This window comes from Cyprinus carpio, chromosome A22 (assembly GCF_018340385.1).
Source record: "Cyprinus carpio isolate SPL01 chromosome A22, ASM1834038v1, whole genome shotgun sequence".
NCBI classification, from domain to species: Eukaryota; Metazoa; Chordata; class Actinopteri; order Cypriniformes; family Cyprinidae; genus Cyprinus; species Cyprinus carpio.
The window spans coordinates 17,671,169-17,691,343 of record NC_056593.1 but is presented as its reverse complement, the minus strand read 5'-3'; the positions used below and the strand labels follow the sequence as shown (position 1 = coordinate 17,691,343).

The 20,175-nt window shown below is 34.7% G+C and overlaps 1 protein-coding gene across 4 annotated transcripts in view; it reads left to right on the top strand.

Annotated features, from left to right (window-relative positions):
* The window catches only part of LOC109066562 (metabotropic glutamate receptor 7-like), a 200,621-nt gene that overhangs the window by 149,464 nt on the left and 30,982 nt on the right, over positions 1-20,175 (top strand). For all 4 annotated transcript variants that reach the window (XM_042712141.1, XM_042712140.1, XM_042712143.1 and 1 more), the window contains one exon: positions 5,196-6,131. In XM_042712141.1, coding sequence (XP_042568075.1) covers positions 5,196-6,131 — 936 coding nt within the window. The remainder of the gene's footprint in view (positions 1-5,195; positions 6,132-20,175) is intronic.

The following is a 20,175-nucleotide window of genomic DNA, read 5'->3' as shown; positions in this document are numbered from 1 at the left end:
GACGCTGTGTGTGTTTCTACGCCAAAGCAAAAGCACTTTATTTGGTCTTCCGAAAGTAGATGCATTTAGGAATCTTTAAGATTACTTACAGAACAGCAACACATTTTTATGGACAACTGTTTTTGTGAACCTAGGAGAGGAGTAATTCTGACTGCTATGACAATCTGGCGCTTCTGAATCAGCTACTGTGAGTATATTTTTGTTATTAAAGTATTTGCTATTGACTGTTCAAATACGGAGTATTGTGCGTCGTGTATTGGTGTTGTGTGTGTGTGCGCACTTGGGGCACGCGTGAGTGTGTGAGAGAGATAGAGACCGGGTCACACAGTGGAGTCAGCTGTCTTAACCGTGCGTGGCTTTGTGTACTGCAAACACATACGAGCTCAATCACTGTGTCTGTCACATGACTCTGTTCCCCTTCTCGGGCTTGAACTGATGGTAAAACTAAAAGCATTATTAACTGACTTTACATTTTGAAAGATGAAGCTCACGATTATGGAAAGGGGCATTACCTTTATGACGAGTGCTTGCGGTGTTTGGCCAATCACAGTGCACTGGGTCAGTTGGCCCAATCAGAGCAGACTGCTCTTGTCAAAAGAGGGACTTTGTAGAAAAATGACTTGTTTGAGAAAGGCGGGGCATAGAGGACCTACATAATGTAGAGTAATTTTAAAAAAAATTAACACTTTTAAACAAAATAAACACAGATAAACAAAATTAAACTAAAAAAATAACATTAAAAAATCAACATATGCATATCACCATCTGTTCTGCAATTTTTTTCTTTTTTTTTTTTTTTTTTTTTCTTACAGTGTGTTAACAGCATATCGCCATCTGCTGGTCGGATGTCTTTTCTCACACAAAAAACACACTCAGTACAAAATAAACTACAAAATAAATTTTTTTGCTTCTTTTTTTTTTTTTAATTTTTGACAAAACAAAGTTGTTTGCTGAACCAAATAATTTGCAAACTGATTCAGGTCTGCTGATTAAATGCAATGGGCCTCATCATGAAACATGTGCAGAACAATAATCTGTAAATCGTTCATAAAGCCATTCTGACATAAATTTTCGACTTTCATGAAAATGCTGGTATTTTCAAAATGTTAGTTGGTACGAAAGAAATGTACACCTGCACCCTACCATGTGTAAATGGTGCATAAAACTTTCTGTGTTCTTTTTGGCAAACTGATGGCACTGAATTTTGATGCACAATTTTACATGCAAATTACTCATAATTTACTCATATATTTATGCAAGTTTCATGTATTAGGCCCATTGAAAGGACTGAATTATTGTTGCTGTACAGGCCACCAATAAACTTAAATACAAAGTTCTGTATCTTCACATAATCTTCACAAAACTAAATAAATATTTGTGATTTTATTTTTTTGTTGTTTTTAGTTCATTTTTATATATTGTATATGCCAAATTAAATGTAAAAACTAAGTTATAGCCACACGTTTGACAAATGTTCAAAGAGTTTGTCAAACCATAACAGTTATCAGTTAACACTATTTCTGAAATCATGTGACTTGGCCTGTTGATATGTACTTCAAAGCATTGATTCACAACCACAGGCTTTGATTCACTAGCTTAAGTTGGACATTTAAAACACATTTATAGCTTTATTTTAGTTTGCTTTGCATATGCGTTTGGTTTACCAACTTATTTGGTGTAAGTTTTAGTTTAATGAAAACCCTGTCTCAGAGGAGCGTGTGGTATCATACTGTATAGATGACAGGGCTCAGGGAGTAATTCTCAGGGTCTTTTCTTGAATGTGACATCATCTGAGTGAACACGCTTCAATAATTTACTGCTGTCTCTGTTCTATCAGAGAGATATTTGGTGTTCTGGGTAAATAATTGATTCTGCTCCGACTGTTGCTCCTAGCAAGCTGATCTCATGTGGGTGTGGATGTATGTGTTTTTCATCTTTGCATGTATCGTACTTCAGCATTTGATATCATGCTAGCTTGTTTAATGGAGCTACTGGGAATAGAGTTTTAAGGCTCATCAAAGTGCAGATATTTGTGCTTAATCATTGTACACGTGTTCATGTGAGTGCCAGGGTGGTGCGGCATTCAGAAAGCATTGGGCTACTTATATTGAAATGAATTTGAATTGCAGTGAAAAAAAAAAAAAAAAAAAAAAAAAAAAAAAATGAACAAAAACACATGACAATACTGGGCAAAGTGAACAAAAACACATGACAATACTGGGCAAATTAGTCTGTAATCACGCTTAAATATTTTTATTTTATTTATTTATTTAGGGTTTTTTTTTTTAGTTTTGTTTAGTTTTGGTGTCTATCTTTTTAAGTTTTGTTGTATTTTGTTTTTAGTTTTTGTGTGTGTGTTTGTGTTTTGCTGGTGTTGTTTTTTTTTTTTTTGCCTTTTTGCTAGGGTTTTAGTTTTGATGTGTTATTTTTAATGTTTTTTTGTTGTTGTTTTGGTGGTGGGGGGGTTCTTGTGTTTTCATTTTGTTTTTAGTTTAGGTTTGGTGTTTTTTTTAGTTTTGTATTTTAATTTAGTTTTGTTTTTGTGTGTTTTGCCTTTTATTTTGCTGTTTTATTTTGGTGCGCTTTTAGCTTTCTGTTTTGTTTCAATTTTAGTTTTGGTTTGGTGCATTTTTGAATCTTGTTTTTTTTTTTTTTGGGCATTTTTTTTTTAGTTTTGTTGTGTTGAGGTATTTTTAGATTTGTTTTGGTGTTCTTTTAATTTGATTCTATTTTTATAATAATAATAATAATAATAATAATAACAATAATAATTAATAATATTATATTTTTTTTTTTTTTTTTTGTTTTGTTTTGGTGTGTGTGGTGTTTTTTTTTTTTTTTTCTTAGTCATTTTGTTTATCTGCTGAATTTCTTTCAATTTGCAATTTAGTAAATTCCTTCTCTTCTTTTAATTCAAATACCTGTGGATTAAAATGGAGCCATTTCTTAAATTTGATAAAGGAGAAAGGATCACTGCATTGTTGCAAGAGAGAGTTGTATAGAAAACGACAGCACGAAAGGATACAAGATGGTGCAAAGAATTTCAAATAAGACTCAGAGACCATGAACAACAACAATAAAAAAAAGTCCTCTCATTCTTTTTTGTGCCTTTCCACCTGTCCCCCAGATGGGATTCAGACGCTAAATTAACTGTGCTGTCTTTCTGCTTTTGTTTGGGCAGCAGAATGCTGGCCGTGTCCAATCAGCTGGGCTCTGAAGTGCGTCATCTGGATTGATGTGGCTTTTCATTATGGCATCGCCAGGTGTCAGCCCAGCATTCGCACCGTTGCCACAGAAATACTGAAATGCTCTGCGATCCTGAAAGCAAACACGACCCAATAATAGCCAGGTGTAATAGAATGTTTCTCTGGCACTAATTATCTCTAGCTGTCCTCTGGAGAAGCCATCAGGGCAGGTTTTGGAAGGTAGCATTGATTTTTGATCAAACTACTCCCTTTTAGCAGTGATTTATTTTGCAATGGTTTAATAAAGCATGAACAGTTAGATGACAGTGCTTTCTTAAAGGGCCAGTCCATTCAAAAAGGCGTCATTTTTATTTTTGTGCAAACTATTCCTTTAGATAAACACAATGCAGGTTTCTCTAATCCTTCTGTGGATTTGTAAATTCTGGCCTCTTGTTGAAAGCAAACGCTGATTTATTTATACACTAAATCCAAACCTGTAATCATTGTGAAGTTATAAGAGATTAAAACTCAGTGTTCTTTAGTGCTCTTTTATTATGTGATGTGATTTATTCAGGCATTCCAAAAAGTAGCATTTCCCGCATTTCTCTCACCACCCTCTTATTGCCTGTTTTCATTAAAATGCAGCCGTCTCCATGGTGATTGTTGCCGCAAAGGGCTAAAAGAAATCATTGGTAATCACGCTGCAATCAGCAATGTTTGAATGAAAGGCATGGAATTCAAAGTACATATTAAAGGAGGTATAAGGGAGTGGATGGAAAGCAATGAGCAGGCTCAAAATTATGTATTTTTCTTTTCGTCCCTATGATCACACTTAAGTGTTTATGCCCTTTCATGGGTGTACATAATTAACCTGTTAACATAAAAAAGAGGGGCATGTTGGTTATTTTGCTCTTAAACAATTTCCTTTAAAATTTTAATATAGATTCTTGAATACTCCAGAGCATTACATGATTCTGAAATACAGTACCAGTCAAATATGATATTTTAAAAGATTTACTGACATTGGCACACAGTCATGAGAGTCTGCAGGGGTCCTCTCTATGATATAATTTCCTGATTTGTTTTGTGTGTGTGTGTGTGTGTGTGTGCATGTGTGTGTGTTTGTGTTATGTTGAGTTGAGTTGTATTCTTGTTTGTATACTGTGTTTTTGTTTGCCTTGCTTTTTTGTCCTTTTATGTTTTATGTTGTTGTTTTCTGTCTGTTGTTTTTGTTTTGTATTGTTATTTTGATGTTTTGTTTAGTTGTTGATGTTTTGCTTTATTTTTTGTTTCATATTGTCATTTTTGTTTTTATATTATATTGTTTAATATTGTTTTATATTATATTATATTCTATTATATTTTTGTTTTGTTCTGTGTTCTTGTTTTATCATACTGCTGATTTGTATTTTGTTGTTAGGTGTTTTTTTTCAAGTTATTTTTTTTTTTTTGTTCTTTTGTGTTTTCGTTGTGTGTAGTTTCATGTTTGTTTGTTTTATTAATTTTGGTATGGTTTTGTGTGTGTAGGAGGTGTGGTGTGTGGTCATGTGTGTGTGTGTGTGTGTGTGTGTGTGTGTGTGTGTTTTATGTTGTGCTGTTTTTGTGTTTTGTCCTTTTTTAGTTTGTTTTGTTCCTTTCATGTTTATTAATGTTGGTCGAACCACATGGCATTTTTTTAAGCAATGAAACTTTTTTTTTCATTATTTTTTTTTATGTATTTATTTTTATAAGAATTTATTTTCAATAATTTATTTTTAATTATATTTTTCCTTCATTATCCTATAAGGACATATCTATCTTTCTGACTTTTCTTTTTACTCCATAACCCTCAAAAAACATCAAATGAAATTTATATGCATAAATATAGAAGTCATCATTAAAGTGGTGTATTTCAGTCAGTACATACAATCAATGAATTTCATTTTTAATATATTTTGGTAAAAATGTAGTAGAACAAAATTATGTCAGTGTCATTGACCCAAAAGCTAATTTGTGTCCATTTCTTTGTAGATCAATGAGATGCAGTGGCCCAACAGTGAAATGAAAATCCCCAGCTCCGTCTGCAGTCTGCCCTGTAAGACAGGTCAACGCAAGAAGATGGTGAAAGGCATGCCATGCTGCTGGCACTGCGAGCCCTGCGACGGCTACCAGTACCAGTTTGATGAGACGTCCTGCAAGCTCTGTGCTTACAACATGCATCCCAATGCCAACCGCACGGGCTGCCAGCCCATTCCGATCGTCAAGCTGGAGTGGCATTCGCCCTGGGCCGTCATTCCCGTCTTCCTGGCTATGCTCGGCATCATCGCCACCACCATTGTTATGGCAACGTTCATCCGCTACAACGACACCCCGATCGTACGAGCATCTGGGAGGGAGCTCAGCTATGTTCTGCTGACAGGAATATTCCTGTGTTACATCATCACGTTTGTAATGATCGCAACTCCGGACATTGCTGTTTGCTCCTTCAGACGAATCTTCCTCGGGCTGGGAATGTGTATTAGCTACGCAGCGCTCCTCACTAAGACCAATCGAATTTACCGCATCTTCGAGGAAGGGAAGACGTCAGTTACTCCACCTAAACTGATCAGCCCGACATCTCAGTTAGCCATCACATCCAGCCTCATCTCCGTCCAGCTCTTAGGGGTCCTCATATGGTTCGGAGTGGATCCTCCAAACACCATAATCGATTATGACGAACAGAAGACCATAAACCCTGATAAGGCCCGAGGGGTTCTCAAGTGTGACATTACGGACCTACAAATAATTTGCTCTCTAGGTTACAGCATCTTGCTGATGGTAACATGTACGATTTATGCCATCAAGACGCGAGGCGTTCCGGAGAACTTCAACGAAGCCAAACCCATCGGCTTCACTATGTACACCACTTGCATTGTGTGGCTCGCCTTCATTCCCATTTTCTTTGGGACGGCACAATCTGCAGAAAAGGTAATGCTTGTTTTAGTACTTTTTACAATGTGCATTGGTTTTAGGTTTCAAGTACTTACATGCCATTTGTGCTTGTTGATTTTACTTGATAAGTCGAGATTTACTCGAGAGAATTGAAGTTTTGTCCATTTTTTATTCGCCTCATCTCCTTGTAAACACAAAAGCTTTTAGTTTGTCTGTAAAAAAGACAGTAAAAGAGGAATTTTGAAAAAAGCAGCTTTCCCATTTTTTTAATTAGATTTAATTTACTAATTATATATATATATATATTAGTGTTCTTTGCTGAGGCAGCATTTCCCATTTTCATTCCGATGTTTTAAGTATGTTTTTAAAGTTGTTTTGTTTAAGATTTACTATAATCTATAAATATCGAGCATTTATTTATTTGAGTGTGTAATTAAATATATATATATATATATATATATATATATATATATATATATAAAAACACACACACACATATATATAAGAAAAAACAAAAATCCCAAAGCAAGATCTTTCAGCCAATGGCATCGGTTTATGTGGGGGATTGAATCTTACACTATATATATATAATATATATATATATATATATATATATATATATATATAGCATATCTATATATATATATATATATAAGTACTCTTGTAGCAGCATTAATATAGATCTTTTACTTGTAGGCACTATTTTTCTTAGTGAAACCCTGATTTGCATCTTTTTAGTCTAGGCAATTGAAAACTGAAAGTGTATTGGTCTAAGTGTCACCCCTTCTTTCATTTACTTCTGCCCTTTTTTAGGGCGTGAATATTTTACTCGCTATAATTCCCTTCAAGGCAGCTAAGAGTCTAACCCTCCGCATGCATGGTTTTCCACTCAATTTCAAATTCATTTGCAGCCTGATGTTGCCGTAATGGCTCTATTTTGTAATACCTGTTTGCAAGCTGCAGGCAATCTAGACTCTGGCTTTTGTACCTCTAAGATCATCCATTTTTCATCCCTTCCTGAAGAAATGAAAAATTATATTTCATCACAGGGAGAGGGTTGCCATCTCAAGAAACGGAAGGGCAAATAGATATTAATAGCACAGTTAAGGATCAGAATCAATGTCCCACAACAATCTTTTTAAAAATATTTCATTAGCATAAGGACATTTGCTCATTATCTGCATGCGAGAGGAATGGCTTGACTTTTTTCTCGTCTGTGCCGGTACTAAAAACCAATTACCTAAATAATAGAGCGTGCTGATTTCAGCATGTACCAACGGCAGATACTGTACCATGATGGGCGATGACACCAAAACATTCTTATTTGTTATGGCCTTTTAACTACGTTTCTAACACACAGGATGTTGTTTTATGCCTTAATAAACATGCTATGGAACAGGACAAAATTATTTTTAACAATTAAGTACAAGCCTTTAAACTATCATGAGTTACCGTGGATTTTATAATTCTGTAGGAGCCCTAAATCATTGTGATTTCAGTTAGGAGAGGAAAAGAAAAAAAAAAAAAACTTTTAATTGATTCCCACTAAAGAACTACATAATTATCTACCCGTAACTACCCATAATCCTTTACAAATCATCAAGTTAGCAGTTATTTTAGCATTACAATATAGTGTTATAATGTTTAATAATACCATATTTAATGATACTTAATATTTTGAATAATATTTTCATTTTTCATTTAAGTTTGAATAATTGTATGTGCTTTTATAATTTTTATTCATTTTAAACTTACAGTTATTTCAGTAAGTTGCCAGAGCAACATTTCTAATAGTTTACGGTTTATTGATGCCAACAACAATTACAACATTCATATTTAATTATTATATAATAATTTATTTAATTATTATATAATAATTTATTTTTTTTATTTAATTATTATATAATAATTTATTTAATTATTATATAATAATTTATTCATTTTTATATAAGTCACTTACAATTTCAGTAAGTATTATAACATATTAAAGAGATTTACAATTTTCAAATGCTTAATTTGTAAACAATGCATTCATATATATATCTATATATATCTCATATATATATATATATATTCATAATATATATATATATATATATTAGTTATAAAATATATATATATTTTATGGTGCATCATAACAGCAACTGCTGCTTTTCATATCATTCTAAGATTTTTTTTTAACATGTATTAAATTATTTTACTTCATTTTTTTTTTTTTTTTTTAATAATTCTTATTTAAATATTTTTCAGCTATTTTCTAAGACTTTTTTGTTTATTTATCTGGGCATTAATTTTAGAATACTATTTTTATTTATTTTAGAACATTGTTTTTATTAACAAATTAACTTTAATTAGTCATTTCAGAAAGCATTGCAAAAAATATAGTCTTAAACAATAATTTTAACTCAAAAATATTTGCCTCTCACCTAGTTTTTAACATTTACCTATTTAATAACATTTATTTATTTAATTGATGTGTAAGAATAAAATTAATTAGAAAAACACTGGCGGAACCAATGCCATGCAGTCAGTGCTACGGAGCCCTAAAGGGACATGCTGGTGTGAAAAAAAAATCAAATAAAAATGTTCTCTCGCAAAGATATTTGTGTTCCATTGAGAAACCTTTTGAGTTCGGACAAACACTTTACAGCTTGCAGTCGTTCAAACAACACCACAATATCACAACACAATGGATCATAGTCATATATATTTATAACTAACAAATAAAGTAAAAAAAAAAGAAATATATGGAGCCCCTAAAGAGTTTTATTTTGAACTAGAACTCAAGTATAAAGAAATATAAATTTTGTTTTTATCGCTGTCTTCATCCATTACATTAAGCTTTTTTTTTTAAATGTGTATGGGAGGAAATCGCTTAATGTGCATTCATCTGATTGTCTCTGCACCGTATACATTATAAATAAGCTGTATAACTATTTGGGGTTTTTTATACCACTGTCTTCATCCAGCAATGTTAAGCTTTTTCCTTATAATGGGTTTCTATCGGGCAGAAAAAAAAGTTTACGTGATCTGATTGTCTGTTAAAAGTAATGTGTGTACACGTACATCACGGACACGTCTATTTGACGTCTGCAAGACGTATTTATTTTAGAGCGTTTGCTCATCTGCAATCCTATCGTATGTCAAATAGACATTTAGAAGATGTCTTTAAGATGTTTATGATTTAGAATGCATGTAAAACTGACATCTTAAAGACGTCTATCAGATGTTTGTACACAGCAGATGCTTTCCAGATGAACCGATCTTTAACAGACATCTTGCAGACGTACGTGAGCTATCTGGGAAAAAAATCTATGAACCACTCCATTGTGAACGTACAGAGCAGTTTGAACCAGGGCTTGAAAACGAAAAAAAAATAAAATAAAATCAATCGGTTCACTCTGAGCAGAATCGACATTTTAACATTTCTGTTCAAAATGTTCAAAACATTTTCAACAAATAAAAAAAAAAAAAAAAAATAAAAACACTTAAAATACAGAATAAAAAAAAAAAAAAAAAAAAAAAAAAAAACATAAAACAAAAAACACAAGTCGCTGCTCACGTCGCATTTTATTAGCCCTATTACTTTCCGAAATAATGAAGGCTAAAATGCCTGTAGGCTAAAGCAAAATGTTTACAAACATTATAAAAACAGTTATTAGTTTCTCTTCAAAACAAATCCTCCAAGTTTAGGCAATAAAATAGTCAATCCAAAAACAAATTAACTTAAGGTGAAACTGATGCCTACCTCTCTTATTCGGCATGAATCCAAATGTTTCCATATAGTCACGACGTTTCTGGATACTAAAATATTATTTATTATATAGTGTTTGTACTTTCATCGACATAAAACATCATCCTTCACATCGGCTTTATCAGCACAGTGAGGCGCGGTCACGCTGGACGCAATGATTTTTGTAGAAACGGAGTCAGTGTAACTTTTTATTTGTTTCTTTAACTGTATTTTATTTTGATAATGAACAGGATTCAATATAGCAAAATTATGTTGTGTGTGCGCGTAAGGCGTCGGCGCGATGGTCATACCAACGCTGGTTGGTTTTACAGAAGCAAGACATTATGCAAAGCTGTCAAGCTTTTGCAAAATAATTAAAACTGTAAAGTTTTGCAAAGTAAATAAAACTACTCTCTGCTATTTCGTTTTCCATTCCAAAAACTTTGGAACGTGTCACAATGAACCGTAATTTAGCACATTTTTTCTTTCGTTTCGTTAATCTGTCAATATGATTTAAGTGAAATATATTTAGTGTAGGCCTATATGCCTATATTCCTTTTTATGTAAGCCTATAGTTTTTCAGTTTTCTCCATTCAGGTGCGTGTGAACTGTTGAATTCATCTTACACTATCCTCAGACAAACTCTAAGGGCGGGGCATTGCGACTTACCTATGATGAGATCACAGCTGAGCAGACATTTCAGCGTCCGCTTCAGCGTCACATTTGCATAGTAGCCTACTACTGGAATTTGTGATTGGTTGACAACAAATTTCAAATATTAAATGGAATGATAAAATAACGCTATTAACCGGGTAATGGCCATTTAAAATTTTTGATTCTGTTCGTAACTATAAAATTAGATTTCGTTGCTGTTTCTGGTTCTGTTCCTGTCATTTTTTTTTTTTTTTTTTTCGTGTCCAGTTTTCATTTTCGCTCCTTGAACCAGTTCAGAGCCCTGGCTTGAACTGAAAGCTGTAAAGTAAAGAGTAAGTGTTTGTCCGAACTAAAATTTTTGTGAGGGGACGCAAAGCTCTGAAAAATATGTTCCTCCCATCCCAAATCTTTTCCGCCACCATGTCCCTTTACGGCCTCCGTACACTGCTGCTCTCTACAGCCGAATCAAATTCTCCTTGTTGCCACAACAATGAACCATTTAATCGCATTTTTCCCTGATCTTTGTATTCACGACTCTCATTATGCTTAACCCCACACGAGAATGCAGCTTTTTAAATGCAAATGAAAGCAGGAAATCATGCGCCGGAGTCCGCCCGTGTTACAGAGCGAAGAGAAATAGCCGCGGAATCCCGTGACCATTACCTGAACTGGAGGACACCGGAGATGATGTACAATCCTGAGAGGCAAACAGCAGCTCATTAGAGGGAAGAAGCGGCCTCATCTGCGCCAGAGCCTACAGGCGTGTGAAAGCCTGACGTCAGCTGGCCGTCCCAGCTGAGAGAAGCTGGCCTTTGCTGCTTGTCATTACTTACCTGGCGAGAGTCACGCGGAATACAAATTAAGCTCTTAAGCTCTTACATACACGAGCCTCTGTGAGTGCGGGAAAGTGGCGCGCGCATTGACGACCGAGCCGCTAGCACAAAGCAAAGCGAGCCTTTCAGAATTCGGTTAAATGAAAATGATGACTTCACTCAGCTGTGTGGCATTCTAGCACAAAGCAAAGCGAGCCCTTGAACAATTCTAGTTAAATTAAAAATGATGACTTCACTCAGCTGTGTGGCATTGCGTGAGCAGTGACATGGAAAGAAGAAAAAAAAATTGCCACTAGGATCCTTCCGGAGCCGGCCTTCATCTTAAGAGTGACAGAACGGGTCTGTGTGAGGCTCAAATACACAAAGAGGGCGTATTACAGTGGAATAGAGTAGCATCTGCACATAACATTTATTTATTTTTATTATCATTATTATTATTTTATTTATTGTTTTTTTTTTTTTTTATTTTTATTTTTTTGGGGGGGGGGTATTTTTATGTATTTATGGCTAACCTTAGTAGGCGTTTCTGAAAATGTAAACAAAACCAATATATATATATATATATTCATATATATATATATATAATATATATACTATATATATATATATATCATATAGGAACCTAATGTATATAATGTAAATATTTGTAAAATATATACATGTATGTTTGTGTGTTTATATATACATAATAATTATACACAGTACACACAAATATTATGTTAAAAAAACTTTTATTTTGGCATGTAATTAATTGCAATTAACCATTTGAAGGCACTTTTGCAAGACATTGCATCTTTTCATACTTTTTATCTTCAGAAAGATCTTTCTTCCTCACCATATTTCATGAGAACTGTGACTTGCTTAGTAATTTGGAACAACAAAACTAAAAATCTAAACCATAAACCTAAAAATCCAAGTTGAAAATTAATTTGTACTTATTTGCTGCATTCACGTACACGACCTGCAAATACAAATATATATCTGTGTTTGTGTGTGTGTGTGTGTGTGTGTGTATTATTACAGCCTGTTAAAAAGGGTTTATATGTGTATCTCTTATCATCACAAGACTGCAGTCACTAATAATCAGAAGACTTCCTGTTAATGACGTATCTGGAAAAAGATCTACTCTATGAACAATGCATTAAATTACATTAAATAAAGACAAAAATAAATAAAAAAAGCAAATGCATAATAACTCACATGTATCTGGTCCACTGATGAAGCTATGTGTCAAGTCAAGTGATTATTAATCATCTTATAACAGGCGTCCAATACTGACTTCAGGAAAAGGGGGAATAACCGATGAACATTTGAGAGAACAATTAAAACAGCAAGCCCCGCCCCACGACTGACAAAAATAAAAGTGTTCGAGCGAGCAGGTGAGAAGATCGAGCGTGAGGATGTGGGGAATGCGCACCAGCCATTTCAAACCCAGCCTCTAGTATTTGGGCCACGCCTCCTAATTTGCATACAATCCACAAATGCCCAATCCTCAATCTTCAAATGCCCAATCCTAAATCCCCAAATCCTCAATCCTCAATCCTAAATGGCTAAATGATTAAATGCCCAATCCTAAATACCAAATGCCCAATCCTAAAATCCTAAATGGCTAAAATGACCAAATGCCCAACCCTAAATAGAAAATGCCCAATCCTAGAATAGAAAATGCCCAATCCTAAATTACCAAATTAATTTAAGTTTCAAATTTAGATTTTTAGTTTTGGTTTAAGACTTTTAGTTTTAGACTTTTAGTTTATAATCTGACCTAATAATCCCTCCATAGCCATCTGCAGGACAGTTCAAAGCATTCAAATGATTCAAAGCACCAAACGCGAGCAGAATCTGCGCTGATATCTGTTACTCGATCCGGTGACTTTTTATGAATGGCGGTAATTAAATATATATTAGTACTGCCATAAAAAAAACTAAACAACGGTTAATAATTGCTGCAATTAAATAATATAATAGGCTGTAGTGTGATGTGCTACATGTCTGCTGTTACAGTAACGTTACTGTTTTTAGTTGTGATTCACTGTTCGTGCTGCGCTTGGTTTAAGCCGCTTTAATTTACATTTGGGAACATTCGTCATTAGAAACGTTTATTAATCTGTTGTTATTTACAATTAAGTTTCAGTGTCACATAATCCTTCAGAAATCATTCTAATATGCTGTTTTACTGCTCAAGAAACATTTCCCATAATTATCAATGTTAAAAACTGTTTTTCTGCTTTATAGTTTTGTGGAAACAATGATATCACTCAAACATTTGTATAAGATTTAAAAAAAGAGAGAGATAAATTAATAATTTTATTCATCATACATGAAAGTGACAAAAAGTGAATGAAGACGTTTAAAATGATTTCTATTTAATAAATGCATTAACAAATTTAATTAATATATTTGATAAATGCAAAAAAAATGCAGTTCAATAAACTATATATTTATAAAGAAATCCTAAAAAATAAAGTGCATCATCATTTCCACACAAAATATGAAGCAGCAAAATTGTTTTCAACATTGATAATAATCAGAAATGTTTCTTTAGTCAAATAAATTGTAATGATTTCTAAAAGATCATGTGACACCTGGAGTAATGATGACGGAAATTCTCCTTTGCATCACAGGAATAACATTACATTTTATAATGTATTAAAATTTAAACCTTTTTTTGTATTTGTAATATTTCTTTTCTTTTCTTTTTTTTTGATCAAATAAATTTAGCCTTGATGATCAGAAGATAGTTATTTCAAAATCATTAATCATTGTAATGTTTCCAATCTTTTAGCAGGTACTTTAATAATAATAATAATAATTCTATATACTGTACTTTACTATAATATATTTGTAATATTATAGTACTTTATTATAATATATTATTATATTGTTGTCATGATTTTTAAATGCTGCTGAATAATTGAAATGAATAATTCCATTCAAAAAGTGAAACTTGTATATTATATTCATTCATTACACACAGACTGATATATTTCAAATGTTTATTTCTTTAAATTTTGATGATTATAACTGACAACTAAGGAAAATCCCAAATTCAGTATCTCAGAAAATTAGAATAATAACTTTAAGACCAATACAAAGAAAGGATTTTTAGAAATCTTTGCCAACTAAAAAGTATAAAAATGAAAAGTATGAGCAATGTACAGCACTCAATATTAGTTTTGGACTCCTTTTGCCTGAATTACTGCAGCAATCAGGTCGTGGCATGGAGTCGAACAGTCTGTGGCACTGCTCAGGTGTTATGAGAGCCCAGGTTGCTCTGATAGTGGCCTTCAGCTCTTCTGCATTGTTGGGTCTGGCATATCGCATCTTTCCTCTCTTCCCAATACCCCATAGATTTTCTATGGGGTTAAGGTCAGGCGAGTTTGCTGGTCAATTAAGAATAGGGATACCATGGTCCTTAAACCAGGTACTGGTAGCTTTGGCACTGTGTGCTGGGGCCAAGTCCTGTTGAAAAATTAAATCTGCATCTCCATAAAGTTGGTCAGCAGCAGGAAGCATGAAGTGCTCTAAAACTTCCTGGAATACGGCTGCGTTGACCTTGGACCTCAGGAAACACAGTGGACCAACACCAGCAGATGACATGGCACCCCAAATCATCACTGACTGTGGAAACTTAACACTGGACCTCAAGCAACGTGGATTGTGTGCCTCTCCTCTCTTCCTGCAGACTCTGGGACCCTGATATCCAAAGAAAATGCAAAATTTACTTTCATCAGAGCACATAACTTTGGACTACTCAGCAGCAGTCCAGTCCTTTTTGAAGCGAGACGCTTCTGATGCTGTCTGTTGTTCAAGAGTGGCTTGAAACAAGGAATGCGACAGCTGAAACCCATGTCTTGCATACGTCTTTGTGTAGTGGTTCTTGAAGCACTTACTCCAGCTGCAGTCCACTCTTTGTAAATCTCCCCCACATTTTTGAATGGGTTTTGTTTCACAATCCTCTCCAGGGTGTGGTTATCTCTGTTGCTTGTACACTTTTTTCTACCACATCTTTTCCTTCCCTTCGCCTCTCTATTAATGTGCTTGGACACAGAGCTCTGTGAACAGCCAGCCTCTTTTGCAATTACCTTTTGTGTCTTGCCCTCCTCGTTAAAGGTGTCAATTGTCGTCTTTCCATGATTCTGTAGCCTCCAGAACTAGACTGAGAGACCATTTAAAGGCTTTGCAAGTGTTTTGAGTTAATTAACTGATTAGAGTGTGGCACCAGGTGTCTTCGATATTGAACCTTTTCACAATATTCTAATTTTCTAATTTGGGATTTTCCTTACTTGTCAGTTATAAACATCAACATTAAAAGAAATAAACATTTGAAATATATCAGTCTGTCTGTAATGAATAAATATAATATACAAATTTCACTTTTTGAATGGAATTAGTGAAATAAATCAACTTTTTGATGATATTCTAATTATATGACCAGCACCTGTATATATTTTTAATAATGAGCGCAAGTGGCGTGGCTTGTGGGTGTGGTCAGATTTTCCTTAGTTTTTTTGTCTCTAGCTAATCACATGCCTGATGAGTGTGTGTGTATATATATATATATATATATATATATATATACATACATACAATACAATATATATATATAATATATATATATATATATATATATATATATATATATAGATAGATATATATATAAAATTGTATGTAGTATTTACTTTATCTTATAATTTTTTCGATGTTCAATTCCAATGATTTATTTATTTTTTCCTAAGGCTCATGTAGCTTCAGCAGCATCACTGTCTGTCTAACGTGTCATCAGTGTGTGTTTCTCTGCTCTGTGAATGTTAGGTTTGCCTTCTGCACACACCGAGAAAAAAAAAAAAAAAAAAAAGGTCTCAGCTCAAGGCATTTTTATCACATATGACGAATTCACACCACAGAAATCTAGCGTTGACAAAATTATATTATTGAGCAGTTTGGAAGCACAGTTCTATTGTGATACGATATATAAATATATATATATATATATATATATATATATATATATATATATGTATATGTATGTATGTATGTATATATATATATATATATATATATATATATATATATATATATGTATATATGTAGGGTGCGATTTGTGAAAAAAAAACAGAGGGGGGGATGCTTTTGAAAATTTTTATGAAATGTGTTTTTAATACGACGTAAATTGTATTTAGTGTGATCTCAGTTTAAAAAAAAAACATTGTAAGCCTACGTTAGGCCTATTAATTGTAATGATTTAATGTCCACGGTTATTCAAACAACAAATTACATAGAGAAAGCGAGCAAAGAACACAACGGAGCTTTTGAAACTCCGAATCAGTTAAACCATTGCGTCGCAAAATCATTCACTGTTTCGAAGAGCTTCAATCGGATCGTGTATCACGAATCATTTGATTCAGATCGGGACGTCAGAGTGGATTTGCATGATATTTTTTCCCCACCGGGGATAAAAGTTTTTCAGCAGAGGCAGGGATGCATAGACCAGAGGGGGGGAAATCCCCCCCATCCCCCCCGGCAAATCGCACCCTGTATATATATAAATATATATATATATATATATATATATGCCAGCGAGTAGGTGCTGTGCAATATATGTATGTAACAGAGGCCAGCGAGTAGGTGCTGTGCAGGTAAACCTCACTCTCCTCATCTCAAGAGACACACTAGTGACTGACGCTAGTGGCTGCAGTAATTTAGCCTCCTTGTTAATGCGTCCTCCTCCCGTGCCGGAGACTTGGGTTCGAGGCCCACTCGGAGCGAGTACGAGGTGTGGTGGCGAGGACCCAGGAGAAAAGTCACCACCTGGATTTAACTAAGCAAATATTTAAGATCCCCCCATTGTATAATTACTGCGTGGATGATTATGTTATGTGCCCAAAGAATGAGGTCCGCTGACTACCTGAATATACTGAATGACCATCTTCCCTGATGGCACGGGCATATTCCAACATGACAATGCCAGGATTCATCGGGTTCAAATTGTGGAAGAGTGGTTCAGTGAGCATCCAACATCATTTTCACACATGGATTGGCCGCCACAGAGTCCAAAGTCTGACCTTTACCCCAATGAGAATCTTTGGGATGTGCTGGAGAAGACTTTGTGCAGCGCTCCGACTCTCCCGTCATCAATACAAGATCCTGGCGAAAAATTAATGCAACTCTGGACTCTGGCCGATCGATCAGAGCATCTCTCATATATATATTCAGTAATTCAACTCAAATTGTGAAACTTGTGTATTAAATAAATTCAATGCACACAGACTGAAGTAGTTTAAGTCTTTGGTTCTTTTAATTGTGATGATTTTGGCTCACATTTAACAAAAACCCACCAATCAACATTCATATCAATCTCAATAAATTAGAATACTTCATAAGACCAATAAATAAAACATTTTTAGTGAATTGTTGGCCTTCTGTGTTCCTGTGGCTCAGTGGTAGAGCATTGCATTTGCAGCGCAAAAGGTTGTGGGTTCAATTCCCAGGGAACACGTTAGGTAAAAAATGTTAGTCTGAATGCACTGTAAGTCGCTTTGGATAAAAGCATCTGCTAAATGCATAAATGTAAATGTTCTGGAAAGTATGTCCATTTGCTGTACATATACTCAATACTTGGTAAGGGCTCATTTTGCTTTAATTACTGGCTCAATTCAGCGTGGCATGGAGGTGATCAGTTTGTGGCACTGCTGAGGTGGTACGGAAGCCCAGGTTTCTTTGACAGTGGCCTTCAGCTCATCTGCATGTTTTGGTCTCTTGTTTCTCATTTTCCTCTTGACAATACTCCATAGATTCTCTCTGGGGTTCAGGTCTGTTGAGTTTGTTGGTCAGTCAAGCACACCAACACCATGGTCATTTAACCAACTTTTGGTGCTTTTGGCAGTGTGTGCAGGTGTCAAATCCTGCTGGAAAATTAAATCAGCATCTTCAAAAGGCTGGTCAGCAGAAGAAAGCATGAAGTGCTCCAAAAAGTTTTTGGGTAAATGGGTGCAGTGACTTTGGTTTTCAAAAAACACAATGGACCAACATCAGCAGATGACATTGCACACCAAATCATTACAGACTGTGGAAACTTAACACTGGACTTCAAGCAACTTGGGCTATGAGGTTCTCCACCCTTCCTCCAGACTCTAGGACCTTGGTTTCCAAATGAAACACAAAACTTGCTCTCATCTGAAAAGAGGACTTTTGACCACTAGGCAACAGTCCAGTTCTTCTTCTCCTTAGCCCAGGTCTGTGGTTCAGGAGTGGCTTAACAAGACGAATATGACAAATATGTCAAATTCCTTGACACGTCTGTGTGTGGTGGCTCTTGATGCCTTGACCCCAGCCTCAGTCCATTCCTTGTGAAGTTCACTCAAATTCTTGAATCGCTTTTGCTTGACAATCCTCAGAAGGATGCGGTTCTCTCGGTTGGTTGTGCATCTTTTTCTTCCACACTTTTTCCTTCCACTCAATTTTCTGTTAACATGCTTGGATACAGCACTCTGTGAACAGCCAGCTTCTTTGCCAATGAATGTTTGTGGCTTACCCTCCTTGTGAAGGGTATCAGTGATTGTCCATGATTGTGTAGCCTAGTGAACCAAACCGAGAGACTATTTTGAAGGCTCAGGAAACCTTTGCAGGTGTTTTGAGTTGATTAGCTGATTGGCATGTCACCATATTCTAATTTGTTGAGATTTGTTGGTGGGTTTTTGTTAAATGTGAGCCAAAATCATCACAATTAAAATAACCAAAGACTTCAGTCTGTGTGCACTGAATTAATGTAATTTCACAATTTGAGTTGAATTACTGAAATAAATGATATATATATATATATATATATAATATAATATATAATGTTATCTAAAAATAAGATAATGTCACCATTATGTTCTTTTAGTTTCATTATTATGGACTTTTAGGTTTATTCATATCACCTTCCTGCTTCCTTTGTCCTAGTTTCCTGTTCACTTGAAAGAATGAATGAAAACAAGTAAGTGAATTCAGACACTGAGTGCACTGGAAGGACTGTCGCTTTTGCATAGTTTGTGCTTGTGGTTTAATAGTCATTGGAAACTGGCAAACTGGCAGTTCTAATAGTAAGATGAAAGGATTCATCCTGAATGCTATCGTAGAAATGATGTATAAACCCTAACTAAACAATTTAATAATCAATTTACAATGCATTCATAACTGTGGACGAGCGCTTTGTAAAATTAATGGTTGGATGACTTAGCTGTGGGCACTATCTTTTGGCGAGATGCGGCAATTCATTTGCTGCTCAACTCTCACAGTGCATTATGGGTATTCTCTAGCCGTTGATCGTGCACCGTTTGTACACTCTTTATTGCTGTACATTGTGGGATTGAATGAGTTTCGGACACCAATTAAAAATGGCTGTCCCCTCAAATAGTGCCCTATTTAAAGGTATAGGAGGAGATTTCGGACAGAGGGTGTCTATTTAAGTTCCTCTTTGTTCCCACTGCAGTTTTCCATTACTGTTTGTGCAACGCACACTGTTTTGTAGCTTGGGTTACTGTTTGGATTACCGTCTGATGTTTTCTCTAATAAACTGTGTTGTTTTGTATACTTTGGAATCGTCTTCATCATCTTTGGGTTTATACATTACAATATTATACAAATTTATATACAATTATAAAATAATATAATTTAAAAATATTGATTTATTTGTTTGTTTGTCATTTAAATGACATTACTGGAAGTTGAAAGTGGAAACAGCTGACCAGTCACTATATGCCCATTCCTATATCTCAGTAACATAGTCCTCTTAAGCAAACTCTTCCAAATCTTCTTCAAACAAACCCTGACTTTTTTCCATTGAAAATTCACCTTCAAGTCACACAGGCTTTGGCTG